The sequence below is a fragment of the Canis lupus genome, chromosome 10 (genome assembly GCF_048164855.1).
Source record: "Canis lupus baileyi chromosome 10, mCanLup2.hap1, whole genome shotgun sequence".
Taxonomy (NCBI): Eukaryota; Metazoa; Chordata; class Mammalia; order Carnivora; family Canidae; genus Canis; species Canis lupus.
The window spans coordinates 26,158,359-26,182,618 of NC_132847.1; the positions used below are offsets into that span (position 1 = coordinate 26,158,359).

At 46.5% G+C, this 24,260-nt stretch overlaps 1 protein-coding gene across 2 annotated transcripts in view; it reads right to left on the reverse strand.

Annotated features, from left to right (window-relative positions):
- The window catches only part of SPOCK1 (SPARC (osteonectin), cwcv and kazal like domains proteoglycan 1), a 499,879-nt gene that overhangs the window by 173,140 nt on the left and 302,479 nt on the right, over positions 1–24,260 (reverse strand). The window contains exon 1 of one of the 2 annotated variants that reach the window (XM_072841121.1): positions 5,636–5,666. The exons of the other annotated variant lie outside the window; for it this stretch is intronic. Coding sequence (XP_072697222.1) covers positions 5,636–5,651 — 16 coding nt within the window. The 5' untranslated portion in view covers positions 5,652–5,666. Of the gene's footprint in view, positions 1–5,635; positions 5,667–24,260 lie in introns of those variants that run through there. 2 annotated transcript variants of the gene reach the window in all.

A 24,260-nucleotide genomic window follows, 5' to 3' on the forward strand; every position in this document is an offset into this window, starting at 1 on the left:
AAGTTGTGAGGATGAAAAGTATAGCATAGGGAATGTAGTCAATAATTCTATAATAACTTTGTGTAGTGACAAATGGTAACTAGATCTATGAGGTGATCATTTCATAATGTCTAAAAATACTGAATTCTGAAATATAATATTGTATGTCAGTTATAACTCAGTAAAATAAGAGCTTCATGACTTTGTCTTCCATAATCTGTCTTCAAACTTCCCTTCCAGAAGTTGGCTCATATTCTCAGTCTGTATCCTCCTCATCCTCCAAGGTTTACCCCACCTTCAGTTACACTGGACAACTCACCAACTCTTCTTTTGCTTTTATGCACTCAGAGCCCAGACTTTGTATCCAATACAATGAACCATTCCACTCTTTTATATTTTTTAAGATTTTATTTATTTGAGAGAGAGAGAAAGAGAGCAAGCACAAGTGAGGGGAAGAGGCAGAGGGAGAGGAAGAAGCAGGCTCCCTGTTGAGCAGGGAGCCCAACTTGAGGCTTGCTCTCAGGATCCTGGGATCATGCCCTGAGCTGAAGGCAGACACTTAACTGACTGAGCCACCCAGGTGCCCCATGAACCATTCCAGTATCGTAACTGCCTTATGAGACCAATATTACCTCCACTTGACAGATAAGAAAGAAATTTAAAACTAACCGAAGTTAGTTTTATATAACTAGTATATAACAAAGATGAGCTGTGACTCTAAGTCTGTTGTAATCCAGTAGAAGCTTCAGGAGACCAGAGTGAGTGTCTATCCAGACTACTGCATGCCCCTCACCTAAGTGGCATCTGGAATATCATAGGGCTTAATAAAAATTGAGCACATGCATGAATGGCCCCCAGCCCATGGACCTACTCACAACTCTCTCTTGCTCTGTGAAGCTAAGAATGAAGTCTGGCTCATCATTTTGGAACCCCAAGTTCCCTGGCATGTGTCTGCTATAAGGAACATGCTCAGTTAATGCTGAATAAACTATCTATGAAGAGTATCTTTGGATGAATATTATAGGCTGGAATTTCTAGGTCACAAAGATCCAGAACCAGAAGAGCCCTTGGACATTGCCTCAAGACCCACAAGTTTATATTTAACATAGGGAAGACTTTAACCCCTCAATTCAGTAGACATTTATGAAATGACTTTTATGTGTCAAGCTGATTATTCAGAGATGGGTAAGACACAAGTCCTTGCTCTTAAAGGAACCAACATTTTAGTAGAGGGATAATAGTAAAGGAAGGGAGGGAAGGGGAAAGAGAAGGAATAGCAAGAAAAAGAAGGAAGAGAGAAGAGGTGGAAACAATGGATACTTAGAAATGCTAAGCAGGTCATTTTAAAAGAGTGATGCAATAGAGAGCTCCTGAGTAGCCACACTGGATTAAGTAATCAGGCAAGACCTCTCAGAGGAGGTGACATTAAATCATGATCTGACAAGAAGGAACCAGACTTTAGAGGATCAGGTGAGGAACATTACAGAAAAAGGACTGTAAAGGCCCCAAGGTAGCAAGAGATCCTGGAGTGCTGGATAAAGAGACAGGTCTTGAGAGGTCATATGGCTTTTTTTTTCAAGGACATACAGCTAGAATAGGACCAGGACTTAACTTAAGAAAGACCAAGTCTCAGCTACGTATCCTGAGAGCAGTGAGTCCTAAGATATGAGACACGTTGAGACCTAACAGAGGTGCATAGGCAACCACCTGCTGGCCTCACTCCAGACCTGGACTCACTTTCACTATGGCCTTGCCCAAACAGGCCCAGGGCTCTACTTCGACACTGGGGTCTTGAGAAGTCATCACTCAGGTTCCAAAGCTAAAGATGAATAGGGGGATCCCTGGGTGGTGCAGCGGTTTAGCGCCTGCCTTTGGCCCGGGGCGCGATCCTGGAGACTCGGGATCAAATCCCACATCGGGCTCCCAGTGCGCGGAGCCTGCTTCTCCCTCTACCTATGTCTCTGTCCCTCTCTCTCTCTCTGTGTGACTATCATAAATAAATTAAAAAAAAAAGACACATTTAAAGATGAATAGGCCAGAGAGAACCGAGATTTAGGGCTTTCTGGACACCATCTTTGCTCATAAGAGCCAATGACCAATATACATGATATGAATTATATGGTAAAATTAAAGAAACATGAACTTTGTGCTCTAGCCAGATCCAGTTTCACACATGAGCTCAGCTGCTTGGATGCTGTGTGATTCTGGGCGAGTTATACCGCCTCTTTGAGCCATAAAGGGGAGTAGTTATGTCTCTCTTACACGATGGTTGAGAGCACTGATGAGGCAGTATGCCTGATGCTGAACATTGATCTTGGCAAGTCTTCAGTCAATGTTAGTTTCAACTCTTTCTCCTGTGATTCCCGTTAAACATTCCTTAAAGATCCACTAGTCCAAACTGAACCTCTTTTCTTCTCCAGATTTCTCTACCAGGTCATCTTTATGGCAAAATACAACCTTGAAACCATCTTGCCTCCAGTATCTATTTCCCCAGAGACTCCAGTTAGCCTCCTCTGTTGCTGGCATGGCTCTGCCCTCCACTGTAAGCCCTCCAGGGAATCTGCACAAAGCTTCACTGACCCAGGAGGCTCCGTCCCACCCTCAACCCCTCAGGGAAGTTTTGCTGCAAACCAATATACCGAGCACCCTGTAAATTTTTTCTCCTCCTTTCACCAGGGTGAAAGAAGAAAAAAATGAAATAAAGGAGGGCCCCTTGTCAGCCAGTACTCCTTCCCTATGCAAATGTGTAACAGAGATTGTTGGCCTCAGATCACCCCACTGGCTGGGACTAGAGCAGCCATCAGGCCTTTTGTGATCCTGAAATAGCTAATGAGGGGATGTGTTTCTGTGTAATCCAAACACTATCCATTTCATGCCCAACCGTTTTTTAAACGGGCAACAAATCTCCCTGGTGTGTATTCCTTCCTCTGACAAACAGAAACTCTGTCTGGTCTCTTTGTGGGCCCCTCCAATCAACAAGGGCAAGAGGCCCTTGATGCTGATTCAAAGCCACCAGCACAAAGGCAGACCCATGGGGCATCTCCCTCCCTCCACCCTTCCCTTTCTCCTGAAAACTTCCCTTCACTGGAGGCCATCACCAAACCCAGGATTGAGAACACAGACTGATGAAGGAGCCCATTGATTTTTAACTCATTTCTAAATTACAAGTTGCCAACATTTCAGACTAAGTTCACTACTGTTTCAGGCAATGGCCTGAACAGATATAATATGACAAAGCTTCAGAGATAGGATAGAAATTCCCAGGACTACAAAGTAGGGTACCTCAGGAGTCCAATCATGGGGCAGCAGAAGTGCCTCTGCAGCCTGAGACGTAGGGAGGGGCTGTGGCTGAACAACTCACACGTGTTACTGCAAAAATGTAGTGACCCATTGGATGTGGTCTGAGGTGCTCAGAGGGCATCCTTTATTATTATTTTTTAATAAATATTTTATTTATTTATTCATGAGAGAGAGAGAGAGAGAGAGAGAGAGAGAGAGGCAGAGACACAGGCAGAGGGAGAGGCAGGCTCCATGCAGGGAGCCTGACATGGGATTTGATTCAGGGTCTCCAGGATCACCCCCTGGGTGGAAGGCAGTGCTAAACCGCTAAACCACCCAGGCTGCCCGAGGGCATCCTTTATCATGCGCTTCCAGGGTCATGAATATCATCTCAGCCCATCCTGTCCCCACCAAGAGGTGGCACAGACATCTCCTAGGGAACAATTCCTTATGGGAACACATCTCCTTAGCAACCAATCCCCTCCCCTGTGGCTTTCAAAATGGAAATCAATAGGTCATGGACATGAAAATAGGTAAGTTACAGAGATCAAAGTCCAGCACAAGAAATACAGCCAATACTACTGCAGACACTGTACGGTGACAAAGGGTGACTACACTTGTCATGGTGAGCTTGGAGTACAGAATCATCGAATCACTCTGTTGTACCCCTGAAACTAATATAATATTGCACGTCAATTATATTTCAATAATAATAAAAAATCATAAGAGAACAGGGTTGACTCTACAGTAGATGAATTTCCAATGATTCATCTATTCATTAAGCATAGACCTTCACTGAGTCCTACTCCATGGCAGTCATCATTGTGGGTACTAAATAAAATAAGCCAGTCTCTATACTTTGGCAATGATAGCCCTTGAGAGCCACCAGGTACCCACCCCATCTAGATCTCCTGGAATCCAGAGGCAACCTTATGAGGCAAGTGTTTCCATCATGCTCATTTTAAGATCAAAATAACCCAATCACCCCACAGGTGTGCTTTGACCGGCCGATGGGCTTTTACAGTTTTAAGTTGCTAGCAGTAAAAAAAAAAAAAAAAAAAAAAAAAAAAGAATGAAAGAATGAAAGAAAGAAAGAAAGAAAAAGAAAGAAAGAAAGAAAGAAAGAAAGAAAGAAAGAAAGAAAGAAAGAAAGAAAGAAAGAAAGAAAGAAAGAAAGAAAGGAAAGGAAAGGAAAGGAAAGGAAAGGAAAGGAAAGGAAAGAAAAAATCATACAAAGATCCAGCATACATTTCTGGTTTAATTTTAATTGAAAGATGTAGCCACACCTGGGCTCACATTCCTACATGGATACCTGCTTTTCCCCCAGCATCTTCTGCATCCCTCTCTGCTCTGTGCTTTGCTTCCTCTCTTCCTAACTCCATCTCCCCCATGTTCATTGGCTGCCTGGCCCTGAAGGCACTGGCATGTGTACCACCCATAGAGCTCCCAAGAATTTATCTTTTCTTCACAAAATAAATAAATAACTGCACCATTCATATTCTCTGTTTCTTTCACTTAGCAAATACTCTCAAGACAATTAGAATAGAATGTTCCAGAAGGGTTAGTTTTCTTGAGTTTAAAAGCAGTTCCCAGTCCACAGTATTTCAGTGTTTGGCAAACAAAACAACATGATAACTATTTTTTTTTTTTTTTTAGCTTTAACAGCCTGTCTAATTATTCTTCCTTTGAATTTTCACATCTGCATAATTAACTTAGCGATCCTCTGCCCTGGAGAATTTCCCCCTCTTAACAGGCTTTACTCTGCTTTTTTTCTTTGAGTCTTGTCTATGCTGAACATCAATCTTAGTGTGATCAGATCCCAGAGGTGTCTCTGTGATGGGGATGGTGGAGGGACAACAAAGGGACCTCCCCCGGCCTAGTATTTTCCCCAGAGCTGGACTTTCTCCCTCATGTATGCCAAAGCGGCACAGGAGGATGTCTCCCACACAGCTTCCCAATCTGCAGAGGTTTCTGCTCATCACTTGGTCTACAACCAACATCTTCTCAACATCCTAGCCCACAGACATTCCATTTCCTGAGTACTCATGTCAGAAATCATAGGAATGAGCAAATTCCTTTGTATGAAAGGTTGTTAACCAGGGTTCTGTGGATAAACTTCAGAGGATCTAAAACTATATCTAAATTTTTATGTGCACTTTTAGTGATGTCAAGGATCCAGAGTGAATGTTTACCTTGAATCCTTCAGTCCCTTTGCTAGTAGTACCCCATTTCCCTACATGGAATCTCTCTCCCCACTGTGCACAGGCTAGGCAGGACAGTGGGTTGAGAATGCCACTTCCCACTAAAAAGACCTGGGGGATCGATGCCCAGTGATCCCTCCTCCTCTTCCAACCCTTGTGCATTCAATCCCACTGACCTTCCTGAGACCGCATCGTGAAGAGGAGGCTCCAGGGAAGAGAGGCATTATTAGCCTGTGTCTGCTGCTGCCTAGCTGCCTAGGGCTCTCTTAGTCCCAGTTCCAAGCCAGGATTTCCACTCCAGCTCTCAAAGCTTCTGGGACCTCGGCATAGCCTGTCCATAGTATGTGAGTCAGGTTCTCTTGCCAGATTACTCTTAAGTGAATTCATGGCATCTAGAAAACATCACAGGAGTCTGTGGTTGGAAACCTTGAAGGCAGTGAACAGTCCTGAATGAAGCCAATTAACACATTGAGCCATCACTGTTCTGAAGGCTCTGAGTAACTGGTGTCAAGGGACCATTGTCAACATCACAGCCTGCAGAAAGCTGCTCCCTGGACATGAATGTTGTGCATAGCCCTGAAATGTGGGTATTGAGATTTACACAGAACACTCCTGTGAAGGTCAGTGGTGAGGGGATGTCGGCTGTGCCATAGAAGGGTAGGAGTCTTGGGGCCTTGTGATGAGGAAGAGCCAATGGAAAGAGGATAGCTTGGGCTCTGAGAAGACTCCCAAGCAAACCTCATCCTTCTCAGGATGGCTAGGGGATAACCTGGTCTAGGGGCATCAGTGACCAGTACCCCCAGGGTCTCAGTCAGAGGAGGCAAATCACCACCTTATTATGGCATCTCCATGCTTCCTGAGGAAAAGGTAGCTCTATCACCTCCCAGATTAATAGGCAGAGTTCCAGGCACATGAAAAGACTGGTGTGCCTCTTAGTCCTACGATCAAATTCTCAGCCCAGAATCAGATCCAACTGGAATCAAGTGTCCATCTGGACCCAATCAGCTAGGGCCTGAGGTAAAAATTCTCATCTCAGAAAGCAAACATGGCTACCAGGAGAATACCCATAGGACTTTCTCCTTTTTTGAGTAGAGATAAATGTTTCTAGAGAATGGGTAGTTTTGAGTTGGGAAGATACCTCCAAGGACATCAACCTTAGGAATTACATGAGGGGAGAAAAAAGGTTTTACAAATGGGATCACCTCTGTATTGAAGAGTCCAAGCCACTGGAATAAGTACCACAGAGTTGACACTTGATGTCAAGTGTATGCTGTCTCACCAATTTCCAAATGCAGCTAATTAGGATCATAAGCAACCTCCAGATGCTTGAGACAAAGGGCATCACAGTGTCCCGTGTTCTTCTGGAGCCTCAAAACTCCCTCTCCAAGTAAGGCTGACCTCCTATCCTGTCAGCCTGAGCTCATACTTATATTTCTTTGGGTTCCAATGGCAATTAATACTTATGCTGTAGAAGTATTATTGCTTTCATCTACAAATTTAGTTATGATTTCTATTTCTACCACCTTTTCCTTGTGTTGCCTACCAAATCGTGAGCTGTGTCTTATATTTTTACTTCTCTCAGAGCATCCAGTATCATACGTCTGTTGACAAAACATTATCAACAAGTTTATAGTAAACACATTGTTTATAATATCCTGGCACCACTGAAAATGTTTTTTTCTTCCCCTCCAAACTGCTTTTGTATTCAAGAATCTCTAGGATGTGCCTACATCTAAGATGTGAGCAAGATGGAAGATTTTAAAAACCTATCTTTTTTCATCAAGTATTCAGAGCCACCACTACCCAATTTCCATGATGTAAGAATAAGATCCAATAGCTGTCACAGTCTGAGTAAGATCTAAGAGTTGTCATTCCCTATTTGCATCTTTGGTGGTATATTATACATGGTATTATCTCAGTGTGAATCCAGGTCTCCAGTGCAATATTTGGGCTAGCTTTGTATTTTCACTTTCAAGCTGATAAGGTAGTGGTTTTCTTTTTCTTTCTCCTATCCCTAGGGAAAAAGAAACCTCTGATCAATATACTATTCCCACTTGCTTTCGTCTCCTAAGAAAACCTACTGTCTGCTTACAGTGTCATCTAAAGTAATGCTAAGGAACAATTTTTTATGTTTAGATCAGGGGTGATCTGCACACACACACCCCTTTTCAGGAGACATGTGGCAATGTCTGGAGAAAATGCACTTCTTACAACTGGTGAGCAGGGGTGGGGGCAATGATACTATTGGCTTTTAGTAGGTAGAGGTCAGAAATGGTGTCAAACATTTTACAATACACAGGACAGCCCCTCACAACAGAGAATTATCTGGTCTGAAATGTCAATAGTTCCAAGGTACAGATACCCTAACTTAGATATATAAAGTGTGTTCATTTCTACATGAAGGATGAGAAGTGAGCCTAGCTAGAATTGGAGGCCTAAGAATAAGGAAGCAGGAACGGAGGTTGTGCTCCTAGAGAACCTCCAGAGAGCACATCTATGCCATGGCAACATTGGGAGGTGTTCCAGAAAGCATATAAACCAATTTCCTCATGATATTGTAGAGGAAATGAAGTCCAGAGAGGAGACCCAACTTGTCCAACGCCCCTGGGCAAGCCAGCTGCAGAGCCGAAATGAGAACCCCAGTCTCATGTTCTCAGCCCAGAAATCCATCTGCTCCAACACACTGGTCCAATGGAAAGGAGGAAAGGGGATACGGCTCCAAATGCACCACTGGCCTTGAAATTCACTAAGAGAGATGGGAGGGAGGGAGATACCTTTCTGATCCATGAAGAAATCAGATGCACATTCTAGAGACTTGAAGGCAAGGGATTTCTTCCACAACAGATATGCATTTAGGACCTACTATACGCCAGGCATTGGTTCAGGTGCTGGAAATACACCAATGAATGGGAGAGACAAAGTGCCTGTGACTTCACCTCTGGTAATACATTGCAAGAGTGGCAGGCTTAGCCACCAGGAAAAGGGAGAGAAAACCTAAGACCAAACCTAAGACCAAAGCAAAAGTAAGCCGAGTCCCCTAATATCTCCTCCAGGGCTCAAAGAGCTATATAAGAAGGCAAACTTCCTAAGTACCTTTAAAAAGGATGATGCAACATTTTGCTTCAGGCTCTAAACCTTTCATAGGTCACTACGCATTGCATTACCTCCTCATTACCTAGGAATGTGTTCCTAGGTAATGCAATAGTAGTGCTAATCCTAACAGCCAATATTTCCTGGGCATGGGTTTGTGTGCAGGATACTGCATTGTGCACTTAGACACATCATCTCATTAAATCCTAACAACCCTGGGATGTAGGTATCATTACCCCGATTTATAGATGCAGATACCAGGGTTCAATGATGCAAAGTACCTAGTCCAAGGTCATAGGGCTAGAGGAACTCAGCCACTGAGACCTAAGATCTTAAGGACTAGGCTGGAGGGTATCAAGACTTCCTAAGCTTTCAGAGCTAAGACCTGCCAGTCAGCATGGCTACCATGTGACTCTCAACTTCCTGTTCCTCTACCACAGCCCAAGTGGCATGCCTGCAGTTCATTCATAAGGTCATATAGCAAACAATCAACTACTTTCATTAATATATATTATATTTCTTTCTGTTCAATGTGGCTTCTCGGAAAATTTAAACTGTCAGCAGGCCATATATTTCGAACTCATGCAGTTCACACAGAACATAAAAAGCCACCCTGGCAGGAGGACCACCTTGTTTGAAATGTAAATGTTCGTATGCTGTTAAACCCTGAAAAGCAGGGAGGTTATATGAAGTATTCATTTGCACTTTTGAATACCATCAGGCAAAACAGATTGCTTGCTGCCCCATAAATTTTCACCACTAGATTAAATTTTGTTAATGGGACTAAGAACATCTAAAATAACCCATTTTTCTATGTGAATATTGGATCCAAGTCATTAGTTCTCTACCAGATTAAGTTTGAGTTTTTTGGGTTTTTTTTAGTTCTGCCAAGAATCCCATCAAATGGCTATCCACCTCGCCACATAACCACTGTGGTTGGAAGGTCCACACACAGAGCAGCAGAGTCAGGACAACACAGGACTGAAGACAAGAAGCTGACCAAATCTGCTGAGTCTCTGAACACTTTGTGGATAAATGCTTGAGAATCTCATTCAGCCAACGTTTAGAGAATATCCACTATACTTCTGAAACTGTAAGTGCTTTCAAACGAGTTGTCTTTTTTAAACCTCACCAGAAATCTGGGAAGTAAGAGTTACTTCTCCCATCTCATTAATCACAAAAAAGTAAAGCTCAGAGAAGTTCAATTATCTCCCTGGGGCACACAGCTTAGGACATGGCCCAGCCAAGATTCAAATCTACTGTTCCAAATCCAAGCTCTTGTTCTCTCTCTCCTTTCGCTGGTTTCCCCCTTATACCAATCACTTAAGAGAGGCAGCCATACATACAATACAGCCCTGGCTTCGAGGAGCTCATGAGTTTATAGAAAAAGAGATGTACCCGTACAACTCCAGAAGTTCACATTTAAAGAAGACTTACCACGTGCCATGTGTTGGACTATATTCTCTGCAAACATTAGCTACCAGCAACCAAATAAAGGAGGTGTTGCTATGGACTGAATTGTGTTCCCCTCCAAATTCATATGTTGAAACCCTAACACAGTATGATGGTGTTTGGAGATCAGGTCTTTGGGAGGTAGTGTTACAAGAGGCTAGGAGAGTGGGGACCTCCCAGTGAGGTTAGTACCCTTTTAAGAAGAAACACTAGAGAAAGTGCTTACTTGCTTGCTCTCTGTGTGCATGGAAGCAAGACCACGTGAAGACAGGGTGAGAAAGCGGCATCTGCAAGGCATGAAGAGGACCAACCACGGCTGGCATCCTGGTCTCTGACTTCTGGCCTCCAGAACTGAGGTCAAATCAATTTCTGTTGTCTAAGCCCCCTGGCCCCTGGTAGAGTTTATTAGGGAAGCCCAAGCTGACTACTACTGGTGCTATTACCATTAGCATTTTGAAACTAAGGAAACTAAAGTTCTGGGGGCACCTGGGTGGCTCAGTGGTTGAGTGTCTGCCTTTGGATCAGGTCATGATCCTGGGGTCCTGGGATCGAGTCCTTCATCGAGTTCCCAGAGCCTGCTTCTCCCTCTGCTTGTGTCTCTGCTTCTCTGTGTTTCTCATGAATGAATAAAATATTTTTAAAAAGGAAGAAAGAAAAGAAAAAAAAAAACTAAACTTCAGAGAGCCTGTTCATATCCCCTAAGTGCGCAAAGGAGAAAGCTCCAGTTGGGTTCTCGTGTGTGTGGCCACAAGGCCCTTCCTACCCGCACCCCCCCACCATGGACTCTAGCACTGACCGCCATGTGCGCAGTGAACCCAGGCATGAGACTGTCTGCATAGCAGGCATGTTACTGCCTGTGTTCTAGGGACCCATGGGATGGGGGCATCCCCTGGAGTGAGCAGGGAAAACCCACAATGGAACTCAGAGAGGAGCAGGCCTCAATCTTCCTCAGACCTCATGGGCCCCAACATCTGCATACCAGCCAGCAGTGCTCCCACGCTCTGCTCCTTCCCTGGACTAGCCCATGTCTGAATTCCTTCTTGTCTCTGGGCAGCCTCACATGGGGCTTACATTCAATTCCACAAGCCTGACACAGCACACGGCCATTGATCTACCATTTTGACTTCTCTTTCTCCTTGACCGTGAGCTCCTCCAGGGCAGAGAATGGATCTTCCTTGTTCCTCTGCTTCCTGTAACTCCCACTGGGCCTGCGACAGACCAGCCACTCTAGAAAAGCTTGCTGAACAGAACTGGGAAGAAACGTCCTTGCGACCACCACGCGGAAGGGTGGGTGACACTCTGTGCTACATGATGTGAAGGCTCAAAGTCTAGCTCCTAGTGGGTGCTCGGTCAATGCATGCTGAATAAAGGACCTTCTACTCATCAGTTTTAAGCCACAGACAGAGATCTGGGTTAAGACAGCTTCAACTTACTCTAGGATCAAAACCACCATCATAAAAACTTAAAAATGACACAAAGTAAGAAAATGAAGACGAGAGAGAAAAATCCCATGCTGGCACATAGTAGGCATTCACCAGCACTCCCTTGCCTGCTAAACTCATTGGCTAACAATTCCAACAAAGGGAAACTCATGCTAGAGTCTGAAGTGCCATTCATACGTGAAAGGACAACATGACAACCGCCGTACCTTGCTAGTAAACACATGTTATCTGTGTGCCTCCAATTATAAAGGTTACCGCAACTTAAAAATCCATTAGGAGTACCCGAGCAGCTGTTCTGGGGCACTGTGCGTGCCTCACATATTAACTCACCGTGGACAATCTGCCTGCCTGGCCAGCAAGTGGCCTGAGCATCTGGCCTTCGAATTGTAAGTTCTCATACTTCACTTCTTAAAAAAAAAAAAAGCTTTTGCAAGGAATTTAGTGGTGAAGCACTCAAACCCTTCCCACCACAGAATGCATCCCTAGCCCTCAACATTGATCCATGATGTTTCTAAATTTTCCAAATGGGTAAGAAAAAACAAACTAGCATTGCACCAACTTCCAAAAACATGGTCAGACTGGCTCTCTAACGTAGCCCATAGAAAGTACCCAATCCTGCAAGCTGATTTATGTGAAACCACTGATAGTTTGCTGTGCCCTTCCATTCATTGTGATGCCTCGTGATGGCAGGATAATGAGGATTTGGAAAACAAGACTCCATTAATAGATAGGGCGTGATATGGTGAGGGGAATGGTAACAGTACTGCCAAGCAATCTCAGTTGCCATGTAGAAAAACCAATTATCCAGAGGCCCCTCTCCCCTGCAGGAGGACGAGCCCTCTGTGCATCAATATTTCATGCACTGTCATCTGTGCATTATTTAATAAAGCAATTGAGGGATGAGTTTATTTTATTTTTCAACCTTTCAACCAGAGACCGAGGCCTCCAGTACACAGTGCTGAAACTCAGCTGGCAATCAGAGAGATGTATTTGCTGGTTTTTTGAGGCCACGGGGCTGTTTCTAGTCTTAACTACACATTCCCAGTATCTAATACACACTCCCTACCCCAGGGACACCCAATCACCATCTGTTCCTGCTGACAGAAGTGAACTCACTTCAGAATCCAATAAACAGTGATGCAATCAATCACCAGATCACCAGACGGTTAGTGAGTGCCACAGTAGGGGAGATGAAGTATATGAACCGGGATCCCTGTCCTCATGGAACCTGGAAGGGTTTCCTTAGAGACAATAGGAAAATAAACAGGTAAACGCTGGAGTCCACAGATCAGCTAAGCACAAAACCACCACACTGGTGGTTCCCAGGGTCCAGCAGAGCAAAGGCATTGTGCACGTCCACATCCTTCTTCCCATGCCATCTTTAACTCCTTCTTTCTGGCACCAGACTCTCCTCTGTGTGGAGTTTGTGGGAATGAGGTTTCCATGGATGCTTGCCTTTCACCCTGTGGTGACAGGGACCAGAATACCTATTTTTCCTGAGCCCTGGCATACAAGGGTGTCAGGCATGAGGTCTGTTTGGGAGTCTTTAAGGAGTGACTCAGAAAAACCAAAGATCCAGATCACCACAGCCCAGGTGCTAGCACTTAGACATGACCATTGTCAACATGTAGCCTTTAGCAGGACCCTCAGTTTCTACTCACTGTCCAAGCCTCCCCACTCCCAGTAGTTCTCTGAGCTCCTGCCATCCTTCTAATAAGTTACCTGTTCCTTAAGCTTTCTTAAGTCAAGAGATTTGGCTTCTGCTTTTTGCAACCAAGATGCTGCCTGTTCAAGAACTGTTTGTTGAGAGAGGGAGAAAGGAAGAGAGAGAGACAGACAGACAGACAGAAAGGAGGGTTGGGGAAGGAGGGGAAAAGGAAAGAAGAGCTGGAAAATAATTGCTACTTGGTCTCATCACCAGAGCTGGCTTAGCCAACCAGCAGACTGAGCCTATGCTGGGGTTACTAAAAATATTTGTATAAGATTGTGATATCTCAAAAACAAAAGCTAAATGCCACCAAGCTGTGGACTAGAATCATGGGAAATGGAATTGCATTGGTCCTTCCTGCATGTATTTTGCAGTTTAGCATTTTTTAAATTTTGCATTGCATATGGGAGGTCAGTGCTTAGGAATCTGAAAAATTCTAGCCTGGCTTTGCTCACTGAACACTCGCCTCTGCATTTATCCCATCTCCTTAACCAGGATACTGACTCCTACAGGGTAAAGGAGGGGCATTTCTGGTCATCAGTATCTAGCTACTGCATGTCTAGCACCACCTATGTGTTAGGTAGCTACTAAATTCTGTGTATGCTTGGTACCATTTAATCCATACAACAATGACACAAAGTGCACATTATTATTATTAGCATTTCTTAGTGAAAAACGTAGAGGCCAGAGAAGATAGGTAACTGGTTCTAATTTACCTACCTACTCTAAAAGGCAGAGCTAAGATCAGAACCTACTCTAAGGGATTCAAGAGCTTCTGGACCTAACCAAGCTTCTGGACCTAACCAAGTCAATCATTACGTTATGTCACATAATGATTACTCTCAGACACATCTTATGGTATCTTTCACAGTAAACTCCAATGACCGAGTCCTGTGGCTAAAAGAAACTTGAGCTGTACCTAAGCTGGTCTCCAATTTCTGCCTAAATTTTCCTCTGGAAAGGGGGACACCTTCTCCTACTCTGATGTGAGCATTCCATGGCAGCTCATGCTAGCAGATAACAATCCCACATTTAGCAGAAACTGCTCCTCTTCAAGTTTAAACATACTTCTTCTCCTCTCCATGGGGAAGAGACAAGCTGACCTAACTCCGTGGCATAATTGGCTTTCATATGCTTCAAGACAATTACGAGGTCTCCCTGCAGGCTTTTTTTCCTGAGGCTACAATTCCTAATTATTTTTCATACATGCCCTCATTTCCAACTCCACAACCAAATCTGCTGCTCTCCTTTGAACCGTGTCCTAGCTGTCCTCTGCAGTTAGTGGTCCTGCTACATGGGCATCCATGCTCTGGCGCCTGGTCATGTCCATCCTCTTATGCCTGACTCAGGTACCTGTATCACAGGGGCAGGGTAAAAGGTCTCTTCCAGAAGGTGGCTGACAGACCCTATTCCTAAAGAAAGGGTTTGCCTTGATCTGAGATTCTATTCCAAAGCTGGTTCATGGGCAGGTCCAAGCCCCCAGAAGTTGGCAGGAGAAAGGGAAGAAATACCATCCTGACTTAGCCTCAGGGAAGTCCTGGCCCTTCACTGGCCCTGGGTGTCCTCTAAGGAATGACAGAGTAGGCCAGAAAAGACGGGTCTGGCACATTTGCACAGAAAGGAGTGAAAGGAAAAGGGTAAGATATGCCCCATGGGGAAGGCATCACCTAAGAACAGTGCATTGCCAGGGACAAGGCGGCCACCATCATCTTACCACACTGTATGGCCATGTGTACATACACATGCACTCTCATGCAGATCTAATCCTACTCCTTTTACAGGTGCCTACGACTCACTTGGTCTCTGCCCTCAGAGAGCTTATAAGATTACAAAAAGACACCAGGTGTCACAGGGGGAAAAGTAACAAATTACTTACTATTGGAATGAATGTTATGAGGAGAGAGAAATTACTGCCCACACACGACATGAAGGGGGCAAGGGACGTGGGGATGATGGGAGTGGGCACTGAAAAGTGGGTGATAGTACAAGACACATGGAAACTGTGGGGCGGGAAACCCTGTGTCCAGGGGTGACAATAAAAGCCCCAGGAGTTTGCCTGGGTAGGGGGTAACTGAGGGCTTTGAGTAAAACCCTGAAATGACCAGCGCTGTACATGATACATAAGTAAACTGGAAACATCTTTATGAGTGCAAGTATTCAACCTCTCTAATCTCCATGGAAGCTGCTCAGGGGCAGAGCACAGTTGTGTTGGGAAGAATAGGATAAAAACTTGCTGTCATGGTCTGGTCTACCCACCCCTGGGGCTGGACTGTTCCACCAAGGGTTACTGTCAGTCAGTATAGCACAGACATTAAAAGCAAAGGCTCCAGGTTCTAATCTCAGGCTTACTATTTATTAGCTATATCATCTTGGACAAGTTACTTAACTTTTCTTGACCTCAATTTCTTTATTTTTGAAAAGGGAAAAAAAAAAACAATTACAGCTATGTCATAGGGTTGTCAAATAATAAAGCAAGCAATTCATATAAAGTGCTTTGCAGAGTATCTGGCATGTAGAATGTTCCCCAAAGCTCCTAAACCATCCCTTCCAGTCATGCCAGTACCCTCCCCCATGGTCATCCACTGAGATGAGCATGATTTATATCTGTGTCCATGGATATACTTCAACACACGTGTGTGCACACACACACTTGTTTATGACAAACATTAAGCAATGACTCTCTTGGGGAAATGTAAAATTTGTTCAAAGCTCACAATTAAATTAAAATGCAACTACAACAGGGAGCTTGGGTGGCTCAGTTAAGCATCTGCCTTCGGCTTAGGTCATGATTCCAAGGTCCTGGGATCCAGCCCCACATCAGGCTCTGTGCTCAGCAGGGAGGCTGCCTCTCCCTCTCCCTCTCCCTCTCCCACATGCTATCTCTTGCTATCTCTTGCTATCTCTCTCTCTCTTTCTCAGATAAATAATTTAAAAAAAATTTTTTTTAAATGCATCTACAACAAAATTAAAGGCAGAATGGGGTGCCTGGGTGGCTCCATCAGTTTAGCATCCAACTCTTGATCTCAGTTCAGGCCTTCATCTCAGGATCATGAGTTCAAGCCCTGTGTTGAGCTCCATGCTGAGCATGCAGCCTACTTCAAAAAGGAAGGAAGAAAGAAGGGATGGAAAGTAAGGGAAGGGAGGGAAGAGGGGGAGGGAAGGGAGGGAGAAAGAGAGAGAGAGGGAGGGAGGGAGGGAGGGAGGAAAGGACGGAGGGAGGGAGGAAGGAAGGAAAGAAGAAAAAATATAAATGCAGGAGGTTTTCACTGCCCAGGTCTATTTTCTTTGTCCACTGATGCTCACTTAAATGCTACAGAAAGAGGCTTCTGGACCAGGCCATCACCCCAGGGGAATGCCAACGGCACTAAATTTTTACCCAATCTTCCTAATGACTGAATTAATCTGAGGCAACAACCATTAAAATCACCAGCCCATCTTGCTTTATAAGCTCCTAAAATGAGAAGCACCAAGCAAATCCCAAAACAATGTTTTACTTGTCTTCAAGGGAGGAAGATCCTGTCCCTTAATCACATAAATGGCCAACGTGCCTTCAATTCTCTTCAGCATTTGCCATCAAGGTCATCTTGAACAGGCTCAAGGGGAGGGCTTTCCTGAGGCCCTGAACTACTTCCTAGAGGAAAGAACCTGCTCCCTCCTTGGCAGTGGGCACAGCAACAAGCAGGTGCTGACCTGATTTGCACATGCCTTAGAAGCTGGGATGATCCCTGAATGTCACCACAGACATTCAGACTTGGGTAGAGTGAGCTACAAATGCTATAATTGAAAAGCTCAGAATCCTGAGCCTTCCCAGGGAGGACAAAAATCTCTCTCCCCACAATGCACCGCGTCTGCATGTACACACACCACACATACATATATGTGTACGTGCACATATAAATATTTTTCTTATCAGTAATTAAGCTTGACTATAAGAACCTATCACCCGTTAAGTCCTCAGAGAGATGATTACTCCATCAGAAAAGGCAGTAACCCAAAATGATGTTCTCATCAATAGAAATCAGCCACAGGAACAGGAGGGCTAAAGGGTGGTGTGGACAGAAAAGAAAAATGATGCTAATAACCTATATATGGAGCTAATAAACAGCGTATGGTTCACCAAATACCATGACAGTTGGTGCAGTGGGAACAAAATCCTAGGGACCCTGTGTCTGGTTCTTACAACATTCTCCTAACAGGCGTCCTCGGTGGTGGAGACAGTGGTGGGCAGGCATGGACTGAGGTGTGGTGATGAGGTGGCATCCTAGTGGCATACCCACAACTCCCTCTGCTTTCCTGTTCTGCAAGTTCAGATCGTGTTCTCTGCTAGAAATGATTTGGTAGCACCAAAGCCTAGAAGTGCAATGCACAGAAAGGAGTAAAGTCCCCAGAGACAAGAGGAATTAATCCATTAACATTAACATAAGGCTGGATAACCTGTGCTCAGGGAAAGGAGATGAATGGATGGCCTCTTAGAGTAGCATCTGCCCCCCGACTACTGAACGTTGGGTATGCATTTTCCTTGGTATCTGCAGAAATTCCTCCAGAGAAAATCCACCATGTGGAGTTAAAGACAACATTTGCTTTCTTTGAAATCAGGGCAACTTCAGCCAGTAGGCAAAGCAGGTGTCCTGTGGCACAGGTGTGCCACGGGCCATCCACACTATCAAAGGCATCTTCAAAGGAGTCCCAGGGTGGGATAAATAATGCACAGAAAGGAGTCCAGAGGCCGTTTCCCTGGGAAACAGCCCCTGGCAGCAGCTGGGTTAAGGAGCTGAGGGCGCCCAGCATGGGAAGAAAATAAAGCTGAGAGGGAAGCAGGGAGACATGCATAAGGGGGAGAAGTGGGAGTCCAGAGGGAGGGACAAGGAAGAGAGGAGAAGATAAGGAAAAGGCAGACAGAGGTACTCTGGGAAAAGAGGCTTAAGGAGGTCAGGGAGGGGAGGAACAGAGGCTTCAGGAAGGAGAAAAATGAAAATGGAGAGCTTGTAAGATAAGAAACTTTCAAACTCCCTTTCACATTAACGCACATAAAAAATAAAAAAATAAAAAAAAAAACTTCCACAAAAATGCTGTCGGACTCAAAGATAAGAGGAAGGGGAGCCCCAAGCATTCACTTTGAAGAGTCTTGTTAAGAACTGTCTTTGGTGTCAGCCAGTGGAGATGAGGGTGGGAGGGAACGGGGGAGAGGCCTGCAGAGGCCTTCAGGTCGGGGTACAACAGGCCAGCCGGGGGCCTCCCGGCCTCTCTCCGGCAGGGAGCCAGCAGTCGGGAGGGGTGGCCGCCGGGCCAGGGGAGCGGAAGGGCCTCGGAGAACCCAGGACACCTCGGTGGCTCCCTTCTGGAGGTCACCTCCTCAGCCGGGAAGGCAGCAGAGAGCGGGCGGCAGGTTTGGGGAGGCGGGTCTCTGAGGCCCTCTGATCCCCCGGCGTCCGGCAGCCGTCTCGGGCACATGCAGGGCACACCCGCCCGGGGGCAGCTCACCTGTGTGCGTGTTCCCTGCGGACGTCCCTCCTGGGACACGAGCTTCGCAGAAGAGGAGCTTGTCTGTTTACCCCCTCAGTTCCCTGCGCTTAGCACACGGGCAAACGCACGTTGGTGGCACGGGAGCCGCGCGGCGGGCACCGCCTGTTGGGGCGATGGGAGGACCCGGCACGGCTGCCACGGCTCGACGCCCCAGGCACTTGGCTGCACGGTACCCCTACGTCACAGTCTCACGGAGTCTGGCACTGAAGGAGCCTGAGGCTCAGGGGGGCAGGGGCTGGACTTCCTGCATCACCGAAGAGCGGAGCACACGTCAAATTCAGAAGCCGGAGGTCCCTTCTCTACAGAGACTGGGGATAACCGAAGCCAGCACCGTGCTAGCCCACCCAGCTCACCCCCTGACACAGCACGGCTAGAGCCACCCCTCCTGCCATCCTCTGCCCTCGGAGTGACAAGGGAACAGGACCGAGCAGTGTCATGTGTTCAGACTCAGACCAGTGCCGACCAAGGTCTCTGGCTCTGGATTCCCACCCCCAGGGGATGCAGGGATCAATTCTGGAAGGACCAAGTGTCCCAGAGAAGCTTGTGAGAAAGGGGTAGCATTTTAGAGCTCCCCTGGTTAGAAAAGGGAGAGAAGGTGCCATGGGCTTCTGTGAGTGGCCTGGAGCCCCCTGAGGGCAGGTGGCACCCCATGCCCACATTCTGTGGGCCTCACCTCTCCGGCATCCTCACCCAGGACGTCACTTGTCCAGCAGGTAGCTCACACTTAAGTTCCAAAGCAACACTCTTCACTCCGGAAAACCCAGTGCTCCTCCCATGCTTTCCATCCCAGTAAAGGACACACCACCCCCTCAGCCCTGCAGCCAAGGCCACGTTCATGGCTGTCTCTCCCCGTCACCACCTACCGCCCATCCATCCAGGTGGCCCCTTCCCTCCATCCTCACTGCCTCCCCAGCTTCCACAGCAACCCCCAGCTGGACTCCGCTCCTCCCTGGGGCCTCCCATTTCCCTGCTGTGGGCGGCCAGAGTCGTCAATTAGAACCGTGAGTCCCATCCCAACCCTCTCCTGCTGGAAATCTGGTGACTTGGAAAGCCCCGGCCATGGCTATAACATTCTGCACAATTTGAACATCTTACATCTTACATCTGACCCACCTTACCTTCTGGTCCAGCCACGACAGCCCACCCTTCTTCCGACCCTTTGCAAGAAAGCTGGTTCTAGCTAGTGAGCCTGTTCTGTTCTAGAATGCTCCTCCTCAGGTCTCCACATGGCCCCTGTCACTCACATCCCGCCTGTCTCCAAAGGGCCTCCCTGGGCCACCCTTTCTAAAGGAGCTGCCTCCGTCGTGCTGTCCTGGCTTTCTCTATAACACGTAGTACTAGTTCATCTACTTATGTGGTTCTATTTACATCTCCCTCCCCAGGAGAGGGCACCTACAAGAGCAGTGATCTTCTATGTTGTGGAAGCCACGGTGTCCCCTGGGCCGAGGAAGGTGCCTGGAGCACAGCAAGGTATCAGGATGACCTGACTGAAGGACTCAATGCTTCCCTACATCTGCAGAGACTGGCACAGCAGCTGGCCTAGAAGAGCAAGTGCATCAAAAACTGATGACACGGTGGGTCGTGACCAGTGACTTCCCCTCCAGGCCGGCCTGTGAAGCACGTCTAGGGTCATTCAGGCTGTTTTAACTCTGGTATGATTTCTTTTTTTTCTCCAGTATTGGAAATAGGTCTTGATTACATACACAAGACTTTGCAGCTAAGACAAAATGCAGCCCCAGTCCACTCAGGACCACACCCACAGGAGTTAAAAAAAAAAGTTACAGGGACCAGTTTTCTATTCGTACCCAGTGGAAAAACAAGTTCTCTGTCCCTATTTTGCCCATTTGATCTAAAAATAAAGGCCCAGCTCTGAGTTCCTGTGAGAGCATCTGATCTAAGATTTGATTCTGTCTCAGGAAAGGCACAGCCATTGGCTTCCCCTAAAAAGGGCATAATGCCACCAGTTAGCTAGCTTCCACATGTAAGTTGTCACATAGGGTAGATTATGGGCTCCCAGGGCTGGCGGACCTAGAGGGGTCACCCTGCTCCCTCTGCACAGGATTGGGGTATTCTGGAGGCCTGGGGATCCTTCCTGCCTTTTTTTTTTTTTTAAGATTTTATTTATTTATTCATGAGACATAGAGAGAGAGGCAGAGACACAGGCAGAGGGAGAAGCAGGCTCCCTTCAGGGAGTCCGATGTGGAATTTGATCCCAGGACCTTGGAGAATGACCTGAGCCAAAGGCAGATTCTTAACCACTGAGCCACCCAGGCTCTCCAAATCATCCCTGTCTTTAAGAGAAGGTTACCATCTCAGGACACCTAATTTTCTAACCACCTTTACAGCCAAAAGTTCCTCCGACAGCAATGTAAGCACCGCAGAGCACTAATACTGCCCACCCTGCTCCGTTCTTTCCACAGCAGAGACAACCTGAGGTTCCATCCCCAGGCCGGGGAGCAAGAGCGTGAGGCAGCAGACCGGCTCCAAGACCCAACTCACTCACTTGCCAGCTGTGAGATTTAGGGCAGGCCCCCAACAGTGTTGAGAAGGAGGGGTGTGCATGACAGCTCCATCCACTTCACTGGCCTTCTGTGAGGGGGGAACATAAACAAAGCCATCTCGCACCTTGGGCCACGCACTCCTCGGGACCTAAGGCCCTGCTTCCCTCCTGCTTCCCTTCTACATGACCCTTTACCAATGTGCACTGTGTCTTCACTGGATGCCAGGCACCAGAGCTACACAAGAGCTCACAATAACCCTCCTCAGAATAATGTCACTAAGTGCGTATCTGTGTCATGAATTTAAGGGAAAAAATTGAGCAGCAGAAAGGCTAAATCACTTGGCCAGGATCACATAGCCACTGAGCGGCTGAGCTGAGATCCTGCAGATCTCTCCACCAGATGAGGACCTGCAGATGCACCAGAGCCTGCAGAGGGGGAAGCGTCAGCTCCACCCCATGCCATACCCCCCACAGTGGGCCCAGAACACCAGCCGGCTGGCATCTGCGAGCACTTACTGAGTTGAGTGTAATGTACTTTGTAAAGCAAGCGAGCACGACTTGACGTTAAGCTGCTACTATTAATTTAGATTACCTTTTGTGCTGATAATGTTTGCAAGCCTGACCTGAACCAGTTTTAAATAAGGAGGTGAGGTGGGAAAGAAGAAGAGAGATCTGACTCCCTGAAGCACCGGGCGTCTGACTCAAATTATCACATCTTATTCCTCAAAGACTCTGGGCTAGACGGTATGATCACTTTATAGGAAAGAAAATCAAACTCAGAGAAACCTCCAGCTTTCCTAAGCCTGAAGCCAGTGGGCTTTATTTCCCAAAGACCCTGCTGTGAGACTCTCAGGTTTTAGTCATTGCTCCAAGGAGTGGCCTGATTCCCAGGCACCATTCCCTTGGCCACTCAACAGACACCTCCAACTATGGCCAAGACACCTCCTACCTTGCTACCCTTGGGCTGAAAGAAAACCAGGAGAGCCAGGGGCTCCAGAATATTCAGGTCAGGGCTGTGAGGGCTCATTTCCCCACTCCAGCTTTCCTCCTTCCCACACGCTGATAAGCACAGATTCAAACAGAAAGTCCCTGAGTTCAGGCACTGGGAGAATGGAAAAACATGAAAAGGCCACAAATGAGCTGCTCACTATCCCGGTCCTCAGAACAAAGGACAAATACTATGTGATCAAGTAGATGGCTTAGAACAGAATCCAGAATCCAAGCCTAGGCGTGTGAGATCATGGGCTGGGCACTGGGGGGGAAGATGGAGAGTACAGGTGACCTCCAGATTCTAAGCTCAAGGATCTTCTACCTTAGAGAGCCAATGGCTCAAACTGAGTCCAAAAACACTGAGTGAAAGACACGGATACCACCTAGCAGAAGTGGAAAGACTCCATGGAGCTAACAGTATTATATTGGGCAATGAAGAAGACAGAGAGTCTCCCAATCCTAGAAGCTTCCAACTTGCCATCGGCTTTATACCTCTCTTTTGCTACATTTGAATAAAACATTAAACAGAGCTGGAACTGTGGTCCCCATGGAGGCTGCAAACTTGGAGCATTAGCTGACAAACAGGCTTGCTGCTGCGCAAACTCCCAGGGCAAATGCAAAGTGTGAGCTAATCTTGCCACCGTCACCAGTTCTCTGAGCTGAGGATAATGTATGATAATCTAAATCGGGCTGGGCAGATGTCTGCCTGGGAAATCTGATTAGGATTTGCTTGATGATCACTTTTCATCCTCTGGGACACCGTGGGACATGGCAGACCAGACCTGGTCATGAAGCTGACATGCTCCCAATATTCTAGTCCCTAAGGCACGCATCCAGCGACCTTCCATTGTTGGCTAAAAGGGACATGAGGACAATAACGTGCCAATAATTTTGCACTGGTGGGTTCATAGGAAGACCCCCACAGAGCTGGAGAGTTCAGAAGCTCCCTCTGAGGGAGCTTGGACCATATGAAAAGCACGGGCTCAGTTGTGCCACTTGTTGGCTTAACATATTCTGATAGTTACCATCAATTCTGAAACAAAGTTTAAAATGCTCGGGAAGGCACACCTCTCCAGTCTTCACCACCCATGGCTCCTGACCATGGACCTAAAACTTCATGTCTCTGTAATAAATGAACTGCCAGCACCTTCTCTTGTATACCACACACACCTCCATGCCTTTGTTGGTACAAGTTTTCTCCATCCAAGTGCCCCTCTTCTCCTGGCTAAATCTTGGTCATTATTCCAAACACCACTCAGACATCTCCTTCTATGGGAAGCTTTTTTTTGAACAGTGTCTCAGACTTCAGTTATGTGACAAATATTTGTCAGTGTTTACTGTATTCATAGGTCTAGTGCTATTATGATTCCTACTCTTGCAAGGAGGGATTCCAAAGAGGTTACCATGCCGGAGGGCACAGAGACCCAGCCCAGATTCACCCAACACTCCAGCCTGGGTTTCAGAGCCCTTGTCTGAATGACCTTCCTGTTCACACTTAACCTCTGTGTCAACATTCCTCTGGATCTGTCTTTCCTACCAGGCTGTGAAGTCCCTGAGGATAGAGACAGCCCAACCCTTCCCTTGGGCCAGCATAGGGATTCTTACCTGCTCCAAGGGCTGTCAAGAGTCCCAGAGATGAAGGTCTCTTAGCTGAAGGCTGGTGCAGCTGGCCATGGCACCGTCAGGCTGAGTTTTTCAACTCTTGACGATCCCCTCTCTAGACCCACATGCCTTGGACTCTGGCCAACCACCTTCTGGACCCATGTCATCAATGTTCATGGAGATGTGGTGAAGGAATGAGAACATTTGAGTGGAGAGCCACTCCCACAACTGCAGAAACAACTCCTCGTGTATCTGTTAGATACAAGGCCCCAGAACTTGTGTTCTTGGTGTGAATGGCATGAGAACCCCAGTGAGCTCCTCATAGTTTCTACCAGGAACAAAAAGATAGCCCTCTAGAGAAACACAGGATATTTCATTATATGTAAATACATCCTTTTGAATATCCCTTAATCCTATCAATCTGTATGGAGAACTCACTACGAGCAGGGACTGTGAATAAACATGAGTCACAACCTAGTGCCTGCCCTTGGTGA